This window comes from Haliotis cracherodii, unplaced genomic scaffold (assembly GCF_022045235.1).
Source record: "Haliotis cracherodii isolate W230 unplaced genomic scaffold, xgHalCrac1.p SCAF_3, whole genome shotgun sequence".
Classification (NCBI taxonomy): Eukaryota; Metazoa; Mollusca; class Gastropoda; order Lepetellida; family Haliotidae; genus Haliotis; species Haliotis cracherodii.
This window is the reverse complement of record NW_027266286.1, coordinates 75,638,335-75,662,973: the sequence shown is the minus strand read 5'-3', so window position 1 is coordinate 75,662,973 and position 24,639 is coordinate 75,638,335. Positions and strand designations below refer to the sequence as shown.

Below are 24,639 nucleotides of genomic sequence, written 5' to 3'. Positions count from 1 at the left end.
TTGTTTCATTTTTAGCCATCCGTGAAATCCGAGTTAGAATTAGTAACATGCGACCATGCGACCATAAGAGGCGACTTACGGGATCGGCTGGTCAGGCTCGCGGACCTGGTGTGTGCATGTTAGGGTGTCCCAATTACGTAGACCGATGCTCATGATGACAATCAATGGCTTGTCTGGTCCAGACTCGATTTTTTTACAGACCGCCGTCATATAGCTGGAATATTGCTGAGTGCGTCGTTAAACAACAAAGAAACAAAACTCATTTAGAGCCACCATCAACGTGGATATATACTTTCGACAGTATATATCCGACGCATGTATGTGTTAACTGTGCAATTTTAACTGCTATGCTGAGTTCTTTAATGACATACGTCAAGTCAAGCAATCGGCGAAATGAAGTGACGCAGCCGAAAAAGGACAAAAGTCAAATCGTAAAATGTAGGGTGTAATGAAAAACAAAAAGGTTCTAATTATGATTTATCAAAGGTTTGGTATTGTTAATGGTAAAAGTGAAACTGAATGTAGTGCCACGTCATTCTTGACCTCTTATGTTACAGAGTTGTAACCTTGTTTCGGGACCTCAGAATATGACTTAATTTTACTATGCACTACTTCCTTTTATATATGCCTCGATTCCGACCTTGACATGCATATGCATGCATGCATGCATGTATGCACTCCACTTAAAGCCATTCATGCCATGGGTGGAGCATGTTACTTGTCAGAGGGGTCAGTTGAAGTCAAATTAAACAACGCCTCTCTCTCACGTTTTGTTATACATAAACTTAATACAAAGCACAAAGCTGAATAAGTTCCTGTATCTCATCAAGGCACACAAAAGAAGCCCTCACCTGTATCTCATCAAGGTAAACTAAGGAAACCATCACCTGTATTTCATTAAGGTACACAACGGAAACCCTCACCTGTATCTTGTCAAGGTATACAAAGGAAACCCTTGCCTGTATCTCTTCAAGGTACACAAAGGAAACCCTCACCTGTATCTCATCAAGGTTAACTCATCAAGGTACACAAAGGAAGCCCTCGCCTGTATCTCATCAAGGTACACAACGGAAATCTCACTTGTATCTCATCAAGGTATACAAAGGAAACCCTCATCTGTATCTCATCAAGGTATACAAAGGAAACCCTCACCTGTATCTCATCAAGGTAAACTTAGGAAACCATCACCTCACCTGTATTTCATCGGTACACAACGGAAACCCTCACCTGTATTTCATCAAGGTATGCGAAGGAAACCCTCCCCTGTATCTCATCAAGGTATACAAAGGAAACCCTCACCTGTGTCTCATCAAGGTAAACTAAGGAAACCCTCGTAGCTCATCAAGGTACACAAGGTAAACCCTCACCTGTGTCTCATCAAGGTAAACTAAAGAAACCCTCCCAGCTCATCAAGGTGAACTAAGGAAACCATCACCTGCATCTCACCAAGGTATTCAAAGGAAACCCTCACCTGTATTTCATCATGGTACACAAAGGTAACCCTCATTTGTACCCAATCAAGGTACACAAAGGTAACCCTCACTTGTACCTCATCAAGGTACACAAAGGAAACCCTCACTTGTACCTCATCAAGGTACACAAAGGAAACCCTCACTTGTACCTCATCAAGGTAAACTAAGGAAACCCTCACTTGTACCTCATCGAGGTACACAAAAGAAACCCTCACCTGTGTCTTTAAGTTCCTTCTGTAATCTGGCCGTTTATTCTGTTGTGTGTTAACGCTTCATGCTGCTGTGACAACACTAATGCCTCTTTCTTTGACACTGCCTCATGATGTACTCCCCAGAACACTGACATAGTTCATCTATTGACCCGAACCATGCCCTAGACCAGTTTCATATGTACATATTAGCTCATCGCAATAAAACATATATATTAAGTTAGAAAATTCACCCAGTTGACATTTAGCAAATAAATCAAAAGGGTTTGCTTGAATTGCCATTAGAATGACACTTGTCACAAACTGGCAGATTAAGGGCTGCGCAGTTCGTACTTAAGCCATGACCGGACATAATCACTGCGGATTTTACACTGACAGTCATGGAGCGTTTTCTCTGGGTATGTACAACGTAATTGTAACCTAATGTGAACTTTTTTACTTCGATGTAGCCGATGTAACCCCATTTCCCAAACAGTTTCAATACGTAAATCACACATGTATTGCAATGCCACTCACAATGGTCCGACTCAACGTATAGCATAGTTTATTTGGACGGATGCGTGTCTTTCAGTGGCCGAGTGTATATTTCATTTGTTTCTGCTATATTTCAAAAGGTCCTGTGTATGGCTGCCGGGTTCTCTGTCAACTGTAAGTAATGCGCTGTTGGGGAATGCATGTGATTGTTCCTTACAGTTCGGGAGTTCAATTGGAGAAATAACTATTTATCTACTTACATATTACAACATTCTATAACAGTTTTCTTGAAGTATCTTATATATTACAACATTCAATACAGTTTACTTTAAGTATCGTATATATTATCTCGTAAAACGAGTCTCTAACATTACAGTATTCATCTCAGTTTACAATAAATCTTATCTATATATATGTATATATATATCAGCATTCAATACAGTTTATTATAAGTGTCTTTAATATAATAGCATTCAATACTGTTTACTATAAGAATCTTATATATTACCTCGTAGTGAACGAGTCGCTATTATTACATCATTCAATACAGTTTACTATAAGTATCTTTAATATTATCAGCATTCAATACAGTTTACTATAAGTACCCTTAATATTACAGCATTCACAACAGTTTACTAGATGTATTCTATACAGTACAGTATTCATTACAGTCTAAGATAAACAATTTATATATTACAGCATTCAATACAGTTTACTATAAGTATCTTTAATATTACTGCATTCAATACAGTTTACTACACGTATCTTATATAGTACAGCATGCAATACAGTTTACTGCACGTATCTTATATATTACAGCATGCAATACAGTTTACTATACGTATCTTTAATATTACTGCATTCAATACAGTTTACTGCACGTATCTTATATAGTACAGCATGCAATACAGTTTACTGCACGTAACTTATATATTACAGCATGCAATACAGTTTTCTATAAGTATCTTTGATATTACATCAAACAATACACTTTTCGACAAGTATCTTATATATTAGATCATGCAATACAGTATACTTCACGTATCTTATATATTACAGCATGCAATACAGTTTACTATAAGTATCTTTAATATTACATCAAGCAATACACTTTTCGACAAGTATCGTATATATTAGATCATGCAATACAGTTTACTTCACGTATCTTATATATTACAGCATGCAATACAGTTTACTGCACGTATCTTATATATTACATCATGCAATACAGTTTACGAAAAACATCTTATATATCACAGCATGCAATACAGTTTACTACACGTATCTTATATAAATTACAGCATGCAATACAGTTTACTGCACGTATCTTATATATTACATCATGCAATACAGTTTACTGCACGTATCTTATATATTACAGCATGCAATACAGTTTACTGCACTTATCTTATATGTTACAGCATGCAATACAGTTTGCGATAAACATCTTATATATTACAGCATGCACTACAGTTTACTGCACGTATCTTATATATTACAGCATGCAATACAGTTTCCTTCACGTATCTTATATATTACATCATGCAATACAGTTTACTGCAAGTATCTTATATATTACAGCATGCAATACAGTTTACTGCACGTATCTTATATATTACATCATGCAATACAGTTTACTATACGTATCTTATATATAACAGCATGCAATACAGTTTACGATAAACATCTTATATATTACATCATGCAATACAGTTTACTACACGTATCTTATATATTACAGCATGCAATACAGTTTACTGCACGTATCTTATATATTACAGCATGCAATACAGTTTACGATAAACATCTTATATAGTACAGCATGCAATACAGTTTACTACACGTATCTTATATATTACATCATGCAATACAGTTTACTACACGTATCTTATATATTACAGCATGCAATACAGTTTACTACACGTATCTTATATATTACATCATGCAATACAGTTTACTGCACGTATCTTATATATTACAGCATGCAATACAGTTTACTATACGTATCTTTAATATTACTGCATTTAATACAGTTTACTGCACGTATCTTATATAGTACAGCATGCAATACAGTTTACTGCACGTAACTTATATATTACAGCATGCAATACAGTTTTCTATAAGTATCTTTGATATTACATCAAGCAATACACTTTTCGACAAGTATCTTATATATTAGATCATGCAATACAGTATACTTCACGTATCTTATATATTACAGCATGCAATACAGTTTACTATAAGTATCTTTAATATTACATCAAGCAATACACTTTTCGACAAGTATCGTATATATTAGATCATGCAATACAGTTTACTTCACGTATCTTATATATTACGGCATGCAATACAGTTTACTACACGTATCTTATATAAATTACAGCATGCAATACAGTTTACTGCACGTATCTTATATAAATTACATCATGCAATACAGTTTACTGCACGTATCTTATATATTACAGCATGCAATACAGTTTACTGCACGTATCTTATATATTACATCGTGCAATACAGTTTACGATAAACATCTTATATATTACATCATGCAATACAGTTTACGATAAACATCATATTACATCAATCAATACAGTTTACTATACGTATCTTTAATATTACAGCATTCAATGCAGTTTACTTTAAGTATCTTTAATATTACAGCATTCAATACAGTTTACTATATTATTAGTATTTTTATGACCCATATCATGACCATATCTCATATGTTCCTACTTCAGATGGGCTGAGAAGGGAGCCTTATCCTTGTGAACCGGGGGTGAGTGTTTCACACGTTGGATCTCGGTTGACAAATGTCTAATCACTGATTCAGGGCGGTAGATGTAACACAATGGAATCATGTAAACCTGAGATTGTGTTGGTGAGTTTGGGTTTAAAGGCTCTGTGTTTAAGATCGCTTGCACACATCGTGTGGTATCTCAGTGGTTAAAGCTTCCCTCTTTCATCGAAGACCTGCGTTCGTTTCCTCACGGTGAAATCCATTTTGGGTGAGTTTACTATAACCGTACTCGTTCACTCGTACTCGTACTGAAAAGGATTTCAGTTAAAGCCTGACACATGTGTATCCGGCCCCAGCACCTGGGGGTATCGAGACTTGGCTGGACAAATACCCATCTCCGATGTATTCAAGGAGTATCTTCCTTTAAACTCAGCTAAAGATTCACTTCTGTTCTTAGCCCCTTCATCCCCTTATCACTCACTGGAAACAGGTGGTTAACAAAGGGCTCTTGTTTTTTATTGGAGCTGGACAGAATAAAACGCCCTGTCGCACGTCCCTCACCACGGTTGCGTCAGCAACTAACACTGGCATGTTACTGACACCAGGGGACAGAATCCCCAATGATCAAGACATTAATCATTTCTATAATTCCAATTGGCTCCTGAAAAATAGTAAACATTCACTTATTTGAATGAAACGCATACAATCCTGCGTGTGGTTTACATGAGACTGTAACAGGGTAAAACTAATTAATGACAATAGCAATGTGGTTTTAATTATTGTGGGTGTGTTAACATGTCATCGTGTTGAAGGAACGGACGAGTGGGAATACACTACGAACAAGACCTAGCCTGGTTGAATCGTTTTCATACAAGGATAACATCAACGTAGCTTCTTATCTAACCGACCGGTGAAGATCCGGGGTAAAACAGGTCTTCATGATCAGAAGCCCATACTTGTCACAAAACGCGACTATGCTTGTCCAAAGAGGAGACTATGCTTGTCGTAAGAGGCGACTAACGGGATCGGGTGGTCAGGCTCGCTGACTTGGTTGATGCACGTCACCGTGCCCCAATTGCGTAGATCGATGCTCATGATATCAATCACTGGAATGTCTGCTCCGGACTCGATTATTTACAGACCGCCGTCATTTAGCTTGCATATTGCTGAGTGCGGCGTTATACAACAAACAAACAAAGAAACAAGTAAATTAAACTACCAGTACTGTATATACTGTTTGACGACCGTTTTTGTTTGCAGTTAAATGTGAACTGTACAACTGGAGAATGTCGGTTAGTGTTCAGTTGCAGTCTTCGTCGTTGTGGAGTGCGTCCTGAATGTGTAGGTAAGGGAAAGTTGTATTTGTACTCGTGTTTAATACTACAATTAGTTTTCATTCATTTTCAATAACATTAGATTATTTTAGTGATAGTGTCAGTGGACGTCATTACTTATAGCACGTGCAACTGACACAGGACACCTTCACGTGTAAGTAGAGGTTTGTTCTAGACGAATACTATGTGTATTCTGTATGTGTGTCACAGTGTACTTGATGTATACGATGAGTATACATATCTGCAAGAGTGTTAGTATTCCATCACTTGGTGAGAACTGTACATTCCTGCTTTATTGAAAGCATGTAATACTCATCCCTGAAGAGATCACATATTTGATAACAATACACCTTTAACCTGTTTAATGACATTAGGTGCGGACTATGTTTGACTCGTCATTTGAAGGGGGCCGTCGGTAGCACTGTGCAACTGTACCCTACAACTGTTCCCTCACTTAGTGTTGTGGCAGGACAAGCACAGAGGCACTATACAGCTTCAGAGCATCACTAATATACAAACCATCATGTTGAGTATTCAAATAACAGGTACACCAGGACTCCATCCTTACGTTATACTAGAACAGCTTCTTGAAACATCAGGTCTTCATTCTTACATTGTTAGAACATACTCTTGATACATCAGGTCTTCATCCCTACGTTGTACTATAATGAACTATTGAAGCATCAGGTGTTCGTCCATACGTTGTACTAGAACAGCCTCTTGGAGCATCAGGTCTTCATCCTTACGTTGTTAGAACAGACTATTGATACATCACAGGCTATTGAAGCATCAGGTGTTAATCCTTACGTTGTTAGAACAGACTATTGATACATCAGGTCTTCATCCCTACGTTGTACCATAATAACCTGAAAGACACAATTTTTATGGATAACAACTTCTTTAATACTGTAAAAAGCGACGTTTCGGTATAGATCCTTAAACCGTTGTCAAGCAAGACTGAATGAGGGTTACTTACTTACTTACTTTGGAGATTTAACGTGCGCTTTCCGACTGATGCGTATTTCGCACACGGGCCCGGCCAGGCCATTTAATGTGTTTCCGAAAGGGGTGAGGGTGGTCTGTGCAACCCAAGAGGGGGCTTTAGGGGTTGCTTATATAGAATTTGGGAATTTTTTAGATTTGGAATAGATGCCGATGGGGTTGGGGAGGAGAACTAAGGGAGCTGGGTATGGTGGATGATTGCTTGTTTATGTGATTTTGATTTGGTAGGTTATTATGGTTTTAGATGCGTTTTATTAGTTCCGTTTGGATTAAGAATACGCCTAAGGCCTTGAAGTTTTCTAGTTTATTTTGTGGGTTTAGTATTGCTTCTAGAGTGAGAGCCTTGTTTAGATTGAGGGTGGTTTGTAATGCGGTTCGATGTGTTAGGTAGTGTGTGCAGTGGATGAGTGCGTGTTCTGGGGTTTCTGGTTGTTTGCAGTGTGGGCAGTTACCTGTAGTGTGTTTTTCAAATTTTTTTAGGTGGTTATTTAGGTTGGTGTGTCCTGTTTGGAGTTTAGTGATTACTCTGTCGATTTTTTTTGATGGATGGAGAATTTTTGGTTTGGTTAGTGGTTTGCTGAGCACTCTTTTGATTTGGCTATTTGAGTTTAGATATAGGTTATGCCATTTTTTGTGATTTTTTGTTTGTTTACACTTTTAATTTCTGATTTTGAGATGGGTACGTTTAAGCTTATTTCTGGGATTTTGAGGGATAGTTTAGCTGCTTTATCGGCGTTTTCATTACCGTATATTCCTACGTGGGCGGGTATCCACAAGAAGGTTATTTGTTTGCCTGCCTTCGTTAGGTCGTTGGAGCTTTTAAATATTTGATTTATTAATTAAGGTCGGTTTTTGGTATTTTTGTTTTGGAGGGCTTGTAGTCCACTTAGGGAGTCGGTAAGTATTAGGATTTTTTGGTGGTTTTTGGATTCTTGATTGTGGAGGGCTGAGGCCATGTCCATTAGTTCTGCAGTGAATATTGATTGGTTATTTGGGAGTCGGAAGGGTTGTGTGGTTTTAGTTGGTTGTGTGGTATGGACTCCGAAACCCGTGTGTTTGGAGGTCGGATCTGAGGATCCGTCCGTGTAAATGTGACACCAATTTGGCCAATTTTTGTGTATGTATGCTAGTGTGGTAGTTTTAGCTATGTTTGGGTCGGTTTGTTTATTTATTTGGCTAGCTAGTGTTGTGTCTATTTTGGGTATTTTAAGTTTAGGGGTGAAGATATTTGATTGTTTGCAGTTTTGTTTAAGATTTTTAATTTGGTGTTCATTTAGGTAGTTTGTTATTCTTTGGGATATTGGGGTAAGTAAGGGGTGTTTACGAGCTAGAGCTTGGTTTTTAGGGCTGATGTTTTAAGCTTAGCTGTTCCCTGCGTAGACTTCGTGGCATTTCTCCTGTTAGGGCCTGAAGTGAGGTGTAGGAGGTGCCATGTTGGGTGCGTGTAATGAGTTTGAGAGCCTGATATTGTATTGAGTCAAGTTTTTTAGATAGAGAGTTGTTTAGGGTGTTGTATATGGCGCAGCCGTAGTCTAGTTTTGATCTAATTAGGGATATGTAGAGAGAGAGAAGAGTATCTTTGGAGGCTCCCCAGTTAGAGCCAGTTAGGCATCTTAGGGTGTTTAGGTCTTTACTGCATTTAGTTGTTAGGTTTTGGATGTGAGCATCCCAGGTGAGATGTTCATCGAAAATAAGTCCTAAGAATTTGGTTTGTTTTTGAAATTTGATTGTTTGATTGTTTAGCTGGAGGATTGGGGAGGCGGGTTTCATGTTTTTATGTTTGAATACTATTCCTGTTGTTTTTTCTGAGTTAAGGGAGAAGCCCCATTTGTCAGCCCATTGTTGTATTTTATTAAGAGATTTTTGGAGTAGATTTTTGGCCATTTTCATGCTTTTAGTGCGGATCCAGATGGCTCCATCATCCGCGAATTTTGATGTGTTTACTTTAGGGGATAGACCCTCGAATAGATCGTTTATCATTATATTGAAGAGGGTGGGGCTGAGGATACTGTCTAAGAAGATGCCCGTGGTATATTGTTTATTTAGTTGTCCTGTCTTAATATCTTGTTCTAGTCGGGCGAGGTTATCTAGGGTTGAGCAGCCAGGAGTGAAACCGCTTTGATCTGGGTTTATGATGTTATTTTGGGTTAATTAATGTTGTAATCTATTTTTAGCCATTGATTCCATTACTTTACATAAGTTTGAAGTTAGGGATATTGGTCTATATGAGTTGATTAGCTGGTTTATTAGGTTTAGGGATTGGTATGACTAGGGCCTGTTTCCAGGGAGTAGGAACCTGTCCGTTTAGGTAGATGAGATTGTATAGTTTGAGTAGTGCCTGGAGTAGTTTTAGGGGGAGTTTTTTAATCATTTGGTAAGAGGTTAGGTCTAATCCTGGGGCTGTGCCCTTTTTCCTGTTTTGGATTACGTAGAGGAACTCCTCCATTGTGTAGGGTTGATTTATTTCTAGATTGTTATTGTTTGGTTCTTTTGTGGGTTTGTTTTCTGTTTTAAGTTTATCTTGGAATTTTTGGCTGAAGTTGCTGTTACTGCTAACGGCCGAAAAGTGGTTGGCAAGATTATTTGCTTTTTGGACGGGGTTGGTTGAGTTGTTAATGTTAGGTTTTTTTATGTCGTTTTAAGCCTCTAATGGCGTGGATTTTGCGCCTGACCGTTCTGGCATCTGTACGGTTATTTATACCTTCGCAGAATTTTTTCCAGTCTCTACTTTTGGCTATTTGGACTAGTTTTTGAACCTGGTGTTTTAGTTCGTGGGCTATGTTTAAATATTTGTAGTCGCGTTTTGCTTTATTGAAGGCTGATTTACGTTTTCGTCTAGTCTGTTCTATTTCCTCATTCCACCATGGTACCATCGGTTTGCCTGTCTTAGATGTTTTGAAGGGGATGGAGGTTTTGGTTGCGTTTATAATATATTCTGTTAGGTTTTTACAATAGGTTTCTGGATCATTATTTTCTATTTCGTTTAAGTTAGCTTCGTTGCAGATATCTTGGAATTGGTCCCAGTTAGCTTTATTGTAATGGAATTTTGGTTCTTGGTTTTCTGTTTGGATTGGTACGTTTGTATTTCCTATGGTTATGTTTATGGGGAAGTGGTCACTACCTAGCGGGACGTCGTGCACTTCCCACTGAGTGCTTTGGGCTAGATCTGCGGTGCATATGGTTAGGTCGATAGCCGACATTTTTTGGTTTATCTTATCGTACCTCGTGGGTTGGTTGCTATTAAGGAGTACTAGGTCGTTTGTTTCTATCCATTCGGAGATTAATTTGCCATGATTATCTATTTTATCATCTATGCTCCATGTAGGATGGTGAGCGTTAAAGTCTCCTAGGAATATAGTAGATTTATCGCTTATTTTGAGTAGTTTGTTTAGATCCTCAGGTTGGACTTTTTGTTCCGCCCAGTGGTAAAAATTTATGATGTTTATGTTTCGGTTATTTAATGTGATTTTAATGCCGTTGGCTTCTAGGTTTGGCGTGTCTATTTTTATTTCTTCGTAATTTATATCTTCCCTGATAAATATGATTAGTCCTCCTGCGGCTCTTCTTGTTTTCGATTTAGCTCTGTCAGTTCTAACTGAGTTGTAGTTAGGTAGTGTGAATTTCGATTTTTTTGAGAATTTGGTTTCCTGTATACAAGCAATGTGAGGGCCTTTATTTAGTTTAAATTTAGTTTTTAGTTCATGGCCGTGGGAGGTGAGTCCGTTGGCGTACCACTGAAAAATATTTAGTCGTTCCATTATTGGTTTCGGGTGATTGGTGATTTAGTTTTTAGTTTTTATTTTATTCGGTGAGTTCTTTTAGATGGAGGTTAAAGAGGAAGAAGGGAAGATCGGTTAATTTTAGATTGAAAGCTACTTTGTGGAAGGATTCCATACTAGCTTTTGGTGAGTTTTGACTATGCATGTATGCTAGGAGTAAGGTGAGGTTATTTAGGTTTGGGGTGTTGGCTGGTTGGGAAGTTTGGTTTGTTTTAGTTGGAGTAGTGTCTATTGTTTCCTCAGTAGTGGAGAAATCTTCGTCATGGGTTGGATTAGGTTTAGCTGGTTGAGTTTCCATGGGGGAGGCATGTGATGTGGAGGGTTGTGAAGGTGTTGGCGGGATGGGTGTAGCTGATGTTTTCTTAGTGTTTGTGTTTTGTTGTGCTTGCTCGTGGGAGAGTGTTGTTGCCATATGGGCTGTAGGGTGCTTGGATGAGGGTCGTGTTGTGGTGGTCATTTTGAGGTTTGTTTTGCATGCGGGGGTTGATGTTTTGGCTATGTGAGATGTGGGAGGGTTCGTGGTTGGTTGAGTGGCTGCTTGTGTGTGTGAGGTGGGTGCGGTTTCTCGGTAGGGGTCCCAGACAGAGCTGTCGGTTATGGGTGTGGTGTTTGTTTGTGGGATGGTGTTTGGGTGTGGTGTAGGGAGGAGTGGTTTAGATGCAGGTGTAGCAAATTTTCGTGTTTGGATTTTAGCCGTTTCTATGTTTATGTGTTTGTTGGCCTGCTGGGTGAGTGTGTGTCTGTGTGGGCATTGAATGAGGGTTACTTACTTATACTTACTTATATTGGAGATTTAACGTGCGCTTTCCGACTGCAAGCGTATGTCGCACACGGGCCCGGCCAGGCCATTTAATGTGTTTCCAAAAAGGGGAAAAGTGAGTTTGTGCAACCCAGGAGGGGGCTTTAGGGGTTACTTATATAGTAATTTTGAAATTTTGAGATTTGGAAAGAATGCCAAGAGTGGGTGGGGGACGAACTAAGGGAGCTGTGTGTGTTGGGTGGTTATCAAATAAGGTAGTTTTGGTTTTAATATTTTATTTGGGGTTTAAATGCGACTATTTAGTCCTGTTTTTATTAAGTATATGCCTAAGGCTTTGAATTTTTCTAATTTATTTTGTGGGTTTAGGATTGATTCTAGTGTAAGTCCGGTTTTAAGATTTAGGGTGGTCTGTAGTGTTGTTCGGTGTGTTTGGTAGTGTGTGCAGTGAATGAGTACGTGTTCTGGTGTTTCTTGTTGTTTGCAATGTGGGCAGTTTCCTGTTGTGTGTAGTTTAGCTATTTTACGGTGATTATTTAGTTTGGTGTGGCCTGTTTGTAGTTTGGTAATTATTCTGTCGATTTGTTTGGATGGGTGTAGTATTTTGGGTTTATTTAAGGGTTTTTTGAGTACTTTCCTGATTTGGCTATTTGAGTTTTGGTATATATTTTGCCATTTTTTGTTAATTTTTTGTTTAGTGACACTTTTGATTTCTGATTTTGAGCTGGGTAAGTTTAAGCTTATTTCTGGGAGTTTAAGGGATAATTTTGCTGCTTTATCTGCCTTTTCATTTCCAAAGATTCCTACGTGGGCGGGGATCCAAATGAACTCTATTTGTTTACCTACCTTAGTTAAGTTGTTTGAGCTATTGAGTATTTGATTTATTAGTTTGGGGCGGTTTTTAGTGTTTTTATTTTTGAGGGCTTGTAGTCCACTGAGAGAGTCGGTTAGGATGAGGATTTTTTGGTGTTTTTTAGATTGCTGATTGTGTAGTGCTGAGGCCATGCCCATTAGTTCGGCCGTGAATATGGATTGGTTGTTTGGGAGTCGGTAAGATTGTGTGTCTTTGGTTGGTTGTGCGATGTGGACTCCGAAACCTGTGTGTTTTGAGATCGGATCTGAGGATCCGTCTGTGTATATGTGACACCAATTTGGCCAATGTTCATGTATGTATGCTAGTGTGGTGGTTTTAGCGATGTTAGGATCGGTCTGTTTATTTAGTGTATCGGCTAGTGTTGTGTCTATTTTTGGTATTTTAAGTTTTGGAGTGAAGATATTGGATGATTTATTATTTTGTTTAAGATTATTTATTTTGTGTTCGTTTAGGTAATTGGTTATTCTTTGGGAAATTGGAGTAAGTAGTGGATGTTTCCGGGCTAGGGCTTGGTTTCTAGGGCTAATATTTTGTTTTATTAAGTTTTCGATTAGTGGGTTTGATTGGGACGCGGCCCAGAAGTTTAGGGTAAGTTGTTCCCTACGTAGTTTAAGTGGCATTTCTCCTGTTAAGGCCTGGAGTGAGGTGGAAGAGGTGCCATGTTGAGTTCGTGTGATTAGTTTTAGGGCCTGATACTGGATTGAGTCTAGTTTTTTAATGAGAGAGTTGTTTAAGGTGTCGTAAATGGCACTGCCATAGTCTAGTTTGGACCTAATTAGTGATATATAGAGTGAGAGGAGGGTGTTTTTAGAGGCCCCCCAGTTGGAGCCGGTTAGGCATCTTAACGTGTTTAGGTCTTTGCTGCATCTGGTTACAAGGTTTTTAATGTGAGCATCCCAGGTGAGATGTTCATCGAAGATTAATCCTAAGAATTTGGTTTGTTTTTGGAATTTGATTGGTTTGTTGTTTAGTTGGAGGTTTAGGGTGGCGGGTTGCATATTTTTGTGTTTAAATACTATTCCTGTGGTTTTTTCTGAGTTTAGGGAGAAGCCCCATTTGTCAGCCCATTTTTGTATTTTATTTAGAGATTTTTGTAGTAAGTTTTGGGCCATTTTAATGCTTTTAGTGCGGATCCAGAGGGCTCCATCATCCGCGAATTTTGATGTGTTTACTTTGGGGGATAGTCCCTCGAATAAATCGTTAATCATAATATTGAAGAGTGTTGGGCTTAGGATGCTGCCCTGGGGAGTGCCATTTTCTAGGGGACATTGGTCCGATAGCGTTTGGTCTATGCCCACGGTGATTTTGCGGTTTGTTAGGAAACTTTGGATGTAGTTAATTATTTGACCTTTAAGTCCTATTTTTTGTAGTTTTTGTATTAGTCCGTTATGCCAAACCATGTCGAATGCTTTGGAGAAGTCTAGAAAGATGCCTGTAGTATATTGTTTGTTAAGTTGGCCTGTTTTAATGTCCTGCTCTAGTCGGGCGAGGTTATCTAAGGTTGAGCGTCCAGGAGTGAAACCGCTTTGGTCTGGATTTATTATGTTGTTTTGTTCTAAGTAGTGTTGTAACCTGTTTTTGGCCATTGATTCCATTACTTTGCATAAGTTAGAAGTTAGGGAGATTGGTCTGTATGAATTAGCCTGGTCAGCTGGTTTATTGGGTTTGGGGATTGGTATGACCAGGGCTTGTTTCCAAGGTGATGGGACCTGTCCGTTTAGATATATGAGGTTATAGAGTTTCAGAAGAGTTTGGAGTAGTTTGGGTGGTAGTTGTTTAATTATCTGGTATGAAGTAAGGTCTAAGCCTGGGGCTGTGCCCTTTTTCCTATTTTGTAGGACGTGGAGTAGTTCTTCCATTGTGAAATGGAGATTAATTTCTAGGTTATTATCTTTTGGCTCTTTGGTAAATTTGGTTTCTGCTTTTAGTTGTTCCTGGAATTTTTGGTTGAAGTTGCTATTGCTACTGACGGCCGAGAAGTGATTTGCTAGGTTATTAGCTTTTTCAGTGGGGTTTGTTGAATTGTTTACGTTGGGAGTTTTTTTATGACGTTTAATGCCCCTAATGGCGTGGATTTTGCGCCAAACTGTTCTGGCGTCTGTATGATGGTTAATTTCTTCGCAAAATTTTTTCCAGTCTCTTGTTTTAGCTGTTTTAACTAAGCTTTGTACTTTGTGATTTAGTTCATGTGCTATCTTTAGGTGTTTGGAGTCACGTTTGGCTTTATTGAATGCGGATTTGCGTTTACGCCTCGTTTGTTCTATCTCCTCGTTCCACCAAGGAACCGAGGGTTTGCCTATGCTGGTTGTTTTGAAAGGAATGGAGTTTTTAGCTGCGTTTATTATATAGTCAGTGAGGTTTTTACAGTAGATTTCGGGGTCGTTACTTTCTAGGTCAGCTAGGTTAGCCTGGTTGCAAATGTCCTGAAATTTGTCCCAGTCGGCTTTGTTGTAGTGGAATTTAGGTTCCTGGTTTGGGGCTGGTGATGGGATGTTTACGTCTCCTATAGTTATATTTATGGGGAAGTGGTCACTACCTAGTGGTACCCCGTGTACTTCCCATTGAATACTTTGGGCTAAATCTGGGGTGCATATGGTTAAGTCGATAGCCGACATTTTGTGGTGTATTTTGTCGTATCTAGTAGGTTGGTTGTTATTTAGTAGTATTAGGTCATTTTGTTCTATCCATTCTGAGATGAGTTTTCCGTGTTTATCTATTTTATCTTCTATACCCCAGGTAGGGTGGTGGGCATTAAAGTCTCCTAGGAAGATTGTAGATTTATTGCCTATTTGGAGGAGGGTGTTTAAATCCTCAGGTTTGACCTGTTTTTCTACCCAGTGGTATATATTTATGATATTAATTTTTTGGTTGTTATTTGTTATTTGGATACCGTTTGCTTCTAGGTTCGGTGTGTTTATTTTTAGTTCTTTGTAGCTTAAATCTTCCCTGACGTATATGATTAGGCCGCCTCCGGCTCTACCTGGGTTTGTTTTGGCTCGGTCAGTTCTTATTGAGTTATAGTTTGGTAGGGTGAATTTAGATCTGGTAGAGAATTTAGTTTCCTGTATACAGACTATGTGTGGACCTTTGTCTCGTTTGAATTTGGCTTTTAATTCCTGGCCGTGGGAGGCTAATCCGTTGGCGTTCCACTGAAATATATTTAGTCCTTCCATTTTGGGGGATGAGAGGTTATTAGTTTGTTTTGAGTTTTAGGTTTTGATTAATTGGTAGCTTCCCTAAGTTGAGAGAGAAATAACTCAAAGGAGAGAGTTGTGAGTTTTAGTTTTTGTGTTACTGAGTGAAAAGCTTTAATACTAGCATTTGGTGAGTTTTGCTTATGCATGTAGGCTAGGAGTAGTGTGAGGTTATTAAGAGTTTTAGTGCTGGTTAATTGAGGATTTTTGCGCCTGAAGTTTTTGTTGGTTTTAGGGGCTGAGAAAGTGATTTCATTTATTTCCTCGGTGGAAGAATACTCGTCTTCGTCGGTTAGGTTGGTTTTTATTGTTTGAGTTTTCATTGGGGAGGCTTGTGGAGGTGTTTGTGGTGTGGGGTGTTGAGTTTGTGCTTGCGTGTTGGGTGTAGCTGTGGTTTCCTCAGTGTTTGAGTTTTTTTGTTGTGGTTGCTTGTGGGGAAGTGTTGTTGCCTTGTGGGCTGTAGAGTGTCTGGCTGAGGGTCGTTGTGTGTCTGTGGTTTTGCTGTTTGCTTTGCATGCGGGTGTTGATGTTATGGGGGAGTTGGTAGGTGGCTGTGTGACGTGATGTGTGGAAGTGGTGGGTGCGGTTTCTATGTGGTTGCCCCAGATTGAATCCGAGAGTTTGTGTGTGGTGTTTGAGTGTGGTGTGGGGAGGAGAGGTTTGGATGTAGGTGGTGCATATTTTCTTGTTTGGATTTTGGCCGAATCTATGTTTATGTGTTTGTTGGCCTGTTGTGTTAGGGCATGTCTGTGCGGACACTGGTTTGAGAGTGATGTATGTTTTATGCATTTGCAATGGATGCACCAGGGAGAGCATGTACCTGGGCAATCGGTTTGGGCGCATTTTTTACATTTAGTTTTTTTGAATGTACATTGGGTGGCCGTGTGGTTATATCTAAGGCAGTTAGAACATTGTTTGACCTGTTTGATGTATGGTTTAACTTCTAGTTTAGTGTGGGCACCGAAAGAGATGTGATTAGGGGCTTCAGGAAATTTAGCAGTTTTTTTGAAGTTTACAATAACGATTGATGTAGGGACCGTTTTGCCGTTTCTGTTTGTTGTTATCCTGCGGGTGCTTGTTATTTGGGGTTGAGGGTATTGATTTGTGTTTGCTTCTTGGGTGTAGAGTTCTAGGTCTTCGGCTGATTCTCTAGGGTTTACTCTTATTACCCCTCGGGTGAATTGCTGCCAATTTGGAATTTGTTTTGTTACGGTTACGTGAAAAATTTGTACTATTTTTTTAGCTGCATTGAATGAATCTTGATTTGGGAATATTATTTGGTAACCTTTATTTGCTTTTTTGATGTTGCTGTAATGGATTTTTTCGCGTTTAAACCATAAACCTATCCTGTCTGCTGAGAGTTGTTTAGTTAGGATTGATGCTGAGCCTGCGGCGAAGAAGTATAGTGCGAAGGTGGTGATGAAGGAAGCCGGGGTGGGTGTGGGAGAAGGTGGTGGAGTGGATGAGTCGAGCTTACGTTTTTTGGGGTTTGTGTATTGTGGAGGCGAGTTGGCTGGTTTGGTGGGGGTGGTATGTTCCATGTCTGAGCCATACTCGTCCGGAACAATGTATTCGACTGTCCTCCCGGAGGTGTTGTGCGCTTCCGCGGGTGTGGGTAAGTCAGGATCTGGGGTGTTTGCGTGTGAGATGATGCGTGTGTCTGTCATGTTTTGGGGTGTTTGGTTTGGGTGAGTTGAGATGTGTGGTGCCTGAACCCTAGAGATTTATTTTTTTTGCTGGAAGGCTGGGGTTGGTGAGACAAGTGGAAAGCTGGGATTAGGAAATATTAAGTCGAAGGAGTGGAGTGATAGGTGAGTGGTGGGCGTGGGTGGAGAGTAGGAAAAAGCGTGCGTTGTGTTTAAGAGAAGGGGGGATTAGGTGTTTTTGGTTTTTAGGAGTTGGGTCAAAGGGTGCGTTTGAGTGGTGGGCGTGGGTAGTGAATAGAAATGAGAGCGTGCTGTGTTAAGGAGATGGGGGAGGGTAAGGTGTTGGTTTGAGACTAAAGGGTGTGTTTGAGTGTTGTTGTTGTTTTTTTAAGGATTTAGGGGTTTGTGATTAATTTGGTGAGGGTGATAAGAGTATGTGAGTAAGGATGAAAGGATAACGTGATGATAATTACCGATGGTGAAGTTTCCTTGGCTGGCTATCAGGCAATGCTCTGTGCTGGCTTGGGAAATGTTGCTCGCTGGGAGTACAAACTGCAACTGATTGTCTGGCCAAGACTCGTTTATTTACAAACCGCTGTCCTGTAGCTGGAACACTGCTTGGTTCGGCGTTAAACAACAAACAAACAAACGGTGAGAGTGATTGTAAGAGTATGTGAATAAGGCTGAAAGGATGACGTGATAATTACCGATGTTGGAGTTCTCCTTGGCTGGCTATCAGGCAATGCTCTGTGCTGGCTTGGGAGGTGTTGCTCGCTTGGGGTACAAACTGCAACTGTGAATGAGGGACATAGTGCAGAATATATATACAGCAAGTGGAGGATTAACAGTAGAGGATTAACAGTAACAACAAGGGCATACATGAGTGGGATAACATAGGTAGGTGTGACAACAAAGGGATTATGCTATCACAACACGATGGGCAGAAAACACATAGCTAGAAGCCAATAGGGGCATGAAGCCAATAAACAGGTGATTATTGGTTGATGAGTTCATAGTAGGCGGATGGGATGAAATAGCCTTCATCTCTGTTGATTGATGGCTTGTGGCGGCGAATGTGGACTGCTTCTGTTAGTTTTCTTTTGGTGAAATCATGGAGGTTGTTGTCAAGGATTTGGACATTGTCCCAGTTGATGATGTGATTGGGACAGTTGATGATATGGTCCGAGATGGCTGATTTGCTGTCGGATTGGATGGTGGAGGTTTTATGCTCTTTGATTCTGGTGTTGATTGGGCGGGATGTTTCACCTACGTAAGATTATCCACAGTTGCAGGCAACTGTGTAGACTACACCTTTAGCCTCTTGGGGTTTAGCTGTGTTCCTGCCGTTGGCTCTTAGCAGGGTGTTGAGGGAGTTGGAGCTGATGAAGTGGGTGTCGATGTTGGCTTGCTGTTTGAGGAGGCGGCTGATGATGTGGGAGGCTTTTCCTATGAACAGGAGGGTGATGCGGAAGGGCGCTGATTCGGGTTTAAGGCTCGCAGGTCTGGGTGTGGGATAGAGTACAGAGGCGATGACTTTGTCGACTAGTTTGGCTGGATAATTGTTGAGGGGGGTGAAGACTTGGCGGAGGTGTGCGATCTCAGGTTTGGGGTCAGCAGAGGAAAGGTTGATGGCACGTTTGGTAAGGGTGGAGATGATGCCAGTCTTGGTTCTAAGAGGGTGGTTAGAGTTGAAGTGGATACACTGGTCGGTGTGGGTGGCTTCCGGTAGACACTGGTTTGGATTCTGTTAGCTGAGTTTCTACAGACGAGGACATCTAGGAAGGGTATGTGGTTGTCCTTTTCTGTTTCGATGGCGAACTGTACTCGGGGGTGTTGTTGGTTAAGATGTTGTAGTAGCAGGGTTGGGTCTTGGTCTTGTTTGAGGATGACAAAGGTGTCGTCAACTTTCCTGTACCAGCAAATAGGTTGGATGGGTGATGTTGCGAAAGCTTGCTGTTCGAAGTGGGTCATGTAGATTTCAGTAAGGATAGGAGCGAGTGGGGATTCCATGGGTAGGCCGTGTATCTGTTGATAGTACTCGTCGACCCAGGTGAAGTATGTAGTGGAGATACAGGCGGTGGCGAGGGCGAGGGCGAGGGCGATGATGGATTCGGTGGTTAGGCTGGTTTCAGGAGGGGTTTCAGTGATGCGACGGCGGAGAATTTGCAGAGTGTCATCTATGGGTACGTTGGTGAAGAGGTCTACTACATCGTAACTGATGATTTGATCTGGATTGGTTTGATCTGATTGATCTGGCTTTTTACAGTATTAAAGAAGTTGTTATCCATAAAAATTGTGTCTATCTTGCCATCCGTCAACTTCTAAGTAATGCCTATCAAACAAGCTATAATAACCTATTGAGGCATCGGGTCTTCATCCCTACGTTGTACTAGAACAGCCTCTTGCAGCACCAGGTCTTCATCCTTACGTTATACTAGAACAGCCTCTTGAAGCATCAGGTTTTCATCCTTACGTTGTACTAGAAAAGACTCTTGATATATCAGGTCTGCATCCCTACGTTGTACTATAATAACCTATTGAAGCATCAGGTGTTCGTCCATACGTTGTACTAGAACAGCCCCTTGAAGCATCAGGTTTTCATTCTTAGGTTATACCAGAACAGCCTCTTGAAACATCATGTCTTCATCCTTACGTTGTTAGAACAGACTCTTGATACATCAGGTCTTCATCCCTACGTTGTACTATAATAACCTATTGAAGCATCAGGTTTTCATCCTTACGTTGTACTAGAACAGCCCCTTGAAGCATCAGGCTTTCATTCTTAGGTTATACCATAACAGACTCTTGATACATCAGGCCTTCATCCCTACGTTGTACTATAATAACCTATTGAAGCATCAGGTGTTCGTCCATACGTTGTACTAGAACAGCCCCTTGAAGCATCAGGGCTCTATTCCGACGTTACACTTTAACAGCTGCTTTATTCACCATGCCTCTATTCCGATATTATAACAGGCCTCTACTCCGACGTTACACTATAGCAGCCACTTGAAGCATCAGGCCTTCATCCTCACGTTGTACTACGACAGCCTCTTGATACATCAGGCCTCTGCTTCGACGTTACACAATAACAGCCGCGTGATACACCAGGCCTATATACCGACGTTACACTATAACAGCCGCTTGATACACCAGGCCTATATACCAACGTTACACAATAACAGCCGCTTGATACACCAGGCCTATATACTGACGTTACACAATAACAGCCGTTTGATACACCAGGCCTATATACCGACGTTACCAAATAACAGCCGCTTGATACTCCCGGTCACTTTTCCGATGTTATACTTGTTTACAATGACATTTGGAGTCGCAGGTCTCGCTAGTAACGTTATGTTTCCTACTGGCATGTGGTCGCTCGCATGTGGCTTCAGTTGAACACCATTGCATCCCACATGAGATGTGTTGATCTTGACGTGATTATTTGTTTTGTGAAACTTCCAACAGATCGTTCACCGATACCATCAATTAACTGCCCCATTGGAAAACCTACCATTGACACCAACCTCCAGGAAATCTCTTGTGCGCCAGACGGGTCATGTCCAGCAACCACTGGGTGTGTTCGGGGTCCCCCAGCCAAGCCAGGAGTGTGTTGTTTTAATCCTTCTTCAGGACCTCCGGGACCTCCGGGACCTCCGGGACCTCCAGGTTGTCAATCCTCTTCATTAGGGTTAGGGTTAAGGTTAAGGTTAAGGTTAGTGTTAGGGTTAGGGTTAGGGTTAGGGTTAGGGTTAGGGTTAGTGTTAAGGTTAGGGTTAGGGTTAGGGTTAAGGTTAAGGTTAGTGTTAGGGTTAGGATTAGGGTTAGGGTCAGAACCTACAGGTTGATAATCCGCTTCATTCAACACAGATGCCTTAGATGTGCATACTCCCTCCCTGAATGAATTATGAATCTTGTACTTTATCATTGATTGACTCTTCGACAATGGATTACCTAAATACGTAGTCATTAACATGTAAGTGTATGGTAGTGAAGAATTATTGACAGCTATGAAGGCAAAGAAATATATCAGTTCGTTTCAGCTCCTAGAGAAAGAGAAATATCAACATGATGGAAATAATCATGGTGTTGAGAAATATGATGCCAAATCCAAGATATACAGCAGGTTTGAATGTATCCAAAGAATTACTTTGGTGGGTGGGCTCATCACATTTAAGTGACTATATGACGTCAACGCCAGAGAATACTCAGCCCAGGTTCCAGGGGTCGTCAAAGACAGAACAGCAGGTGACACTTTATGAATGGATCAACATAAAGAACTACCTCAAAATAAATAAAAGTAGATTTACATCAAAAACTAATATTCATGTTTAATTGTCGCCATTTATGTTGTCTGGAATACTTACGTAAAGTCATATACAATAAATGTACCAGTTGAGCGCGAGATGTGTGAGTGACGGGTGATACCAGTAGAGCGCGAGATGTGTGAGTGACGGGCGCTACAAGTAGAGCGCGAGATGTGTGAGTGACGGGCGCTACAAGTAGAGCGCGAGATGTGTGAGTGACGGGCGCTACCAGTAGAGCGCGAGATGTGTGAGAGACGGGCACTACCAGTAGAGCGCGAGATGTGTGAGTGACGGGCGCTACCAGTAGAGCGCGAGATGTGTGAGAGACGGGTGCTACCAGTAGAGCGCGAGATGTGTGAGTGACGGGCACTACCAGTAGAGCGCGAGATGTGTGAGTGACGGATGCTACCAGTAGAGCGCGAGATGTGTGAGTGACGGATGCTACCAGTAGAGCGCGAGATGTGTGAGTGACGGGCGCTACCAGTAGAGCGCGAGATGTGTGAGAGACGGGCACTACCAGTAGAGCGCGAGATGTGTGAGTGACGGGCGCTACCAGTAGAGCGCGAGATGTGTGAGAGACGGGTGCTACCAGTAGAGCGCGAGATGTGTGAGTGACGGGCGCTACCAGTAGAGTGCGACATGTGTCAGTGACGGGCGCTACCATTAAAGCGCGAGATGTGTCAGTTACGGATGCTACAAGTAGAGTGCGAGATGTGTGAGTGACGGGTGCTACCAGTAGAGCGCGAAATGTGTGAGTGACGGGTGCTACCTGTAGTGCGCGAGATGTGTGAGTGACGGGTCACTACCAGTAGAGCGCAAGGGATGTATGCTTTTCGCGAACACATGTTATCACTTTTTTTCAGTGATCCATTCAAATATTTTTCACGACTGGTTGGCCTTTTCCACCCATGAAATATGTTTCGGCAGATGATCGCGACTGACTATTCTCTGACGTTGATGTTTTGCAGTCCCTATTTTAGCTCTGAGACCTGTCAATATCATGGATGCAAATTCAGAATGTACTGTTACATATTTTTCTGTATTTCTTTTGTTAAGGACCACCACAGCCAGATCCAAATCCTTTAGACCCTTGCTTCCCTGGCGTAAGTCTCATTTTATATATTATGTCAAGGATCTATCAGTGTGCAAACAGGCAACATTCTATGTTCTGACCCAGTAGTACTTTAGACACAATCCATGAATACGTCGACTGTCCGTTATTTACACGTCATCGTGATACGCCCTGTATCTGTCACTGTTGCCACTCTGTTAAAGAGATGGGCATGACTTTCAGAAAGAAAGATTCATCGTGTTATAATTCTGTGTGTTTGCACTTCCATACCCTAACTTGGCCTTCCTTTCTTTGCCCGTCCTCCATGACACAATTTGATAACAGTTCTCAATGGTTGCTTGACAGAAACATGTGAACTGCACAAGTGGAGAATGTCGCTTGATGGCAGATTGCCAGCACGAGAGTTGCCCGGCACTTCCGTATTGTGTTGGTAAGGAAACGTTATTGTACTATTCTTTATATCGTCACCACGATTGTCTTGTTGTATATGTAGCAAGTATATCATTATTACCCATATCAAACACATACAAGCAGGCCGGTACAATATATATAACACAGAGATATCACAAAGACATCACCACCACGTTCTGCACATAACACAGTGTAGTTACAGAACAGTTTGAGTATGATGATCAAACGCAGGTATCATCCTCAACTAATACAAGCGGCAAACGCAGCAGTCTGGAGCGAATTCATCAGTTGTACACCCGTATGATGGTCAACCTGTAAATTAACGCAAAGTCATCAAACTAACAAACGACTAAAGGAAACTATATTTTATTAACGATTTCAAAGTGTTCGCTATTGCCTTGTGAGCTGCGTGGTGATTCAGCGTCGCCGCTGGAAGGATTTTATGTATGCTTCACAAGGCCATGAGTCATCCTGCCAACAGGAAGCATATGCACATTACGTCTTTCACGTGTACCCGTCCCCCTGTGGGTAATGTTACCATTACCACATACACTTATTATTTCACAGTCTTTCCTTGCGATCAGATGTGGTCTTTGCAAAGGATTGTGTTTGACATTAATTTCTTTTCTATCTTACCATATCATCCACAGCTCCTTCACCGAACGTGACAGTCCCATGTCCTATCGGTAAATCTGCTATCGACCGCAACCTCCGGGAGTTCTCGTGTTTACGAAACAGAGACGCTTGCCCAGGATCCACTGGCTGTGTGGTCGGCGCTCAGGGATCAGCAGCCGTTTGTTGTTACAGGCCTCCACTTGTACCAGGTAAACGCATCATGCAGTTCAACACTGGTGTTTCTGATGTTTGCAATACTTGCGTTACAATAAATATTCTTTAAGAACATAAATAATTAATTGGCAGATAGTAACATGATACATGGAGAGTAGCATGCAGTTGATTTGTTGACACATTCCGTAGCATGGCTTGCCATCTTTAGGTTGGACAACGACAAACCACCGCTTCACTAAAGGGTTCCAATCTACTACTGAGAATAGCAAATAACATGGCTGCAAGTTCACAATGCACTTTTATTTATTTGTCTGTATTTCTTCTGTTAAGGACCAACACCGGCCGATCCAAATCCTTTAGATCCTTGCTTCCCTGGTGTGAGTCTCATTTTTATATCTTTGTCTGACAATTGGATGACAAAATACTACTCATCACATTAAATATACTATGTATTTGTGTGTTAGCCGGGAATATAAGTATATCCTTCCCAATGTATATCCACTGGTAGCACCATTGCCTTTGACACATATCATAACTCTTACATGTTGAAACTACAGACGAACGGGTAATTCTATTCTA

The 24,639-nt window shown here is 40.9% G+C and overlaps 1 protein-coding gene across 1 annotated transcript in view; it reads left to right on the top strand.

Moving 5' to 3' along the window:
• Positions 1-2,061: 2,061 nt before the first annotated feature.
• Positions 2,062-24,639, top strand: part of LOC139475708 (uncharacterized) — a 54,916-nt gene continuing 32,338 nt past the window's right edge. Inside the window, exons 1-9 of the mRNA XM_071258896.1 lie at positions 2,062-2,079; positions 2,296-2,329; positions 4,894-4,931; positions 6,153-6,237; positions 20,950-21,150; positions 22,845-22,891; positions 23,206-23,290; positions 23,922-24,095; positions 24,391-24,437. Coding sequence (XP_071114997.1) covers positions 2,062-2,079; positions 2,296-2,329; positions 4,894-4,931; positions 6,153-6,237; positions 20,950-21,150; positions 22,845-22,891; positions 23,206-23,290; positions 23,922-24,095; positions 24,391-24,437 — 729 coding nt within the window. The remainder of the gene's footprint in view (positions 2,080-2,295; positions 2,330-4,893; positions 4,932-6,152; positions 6,238-20,949; positions 21,151-22,844; positions 22,892-23,205; positions 23,291-23,921; positions 24,096-24,390; positions 24,438-24,639) is intronic.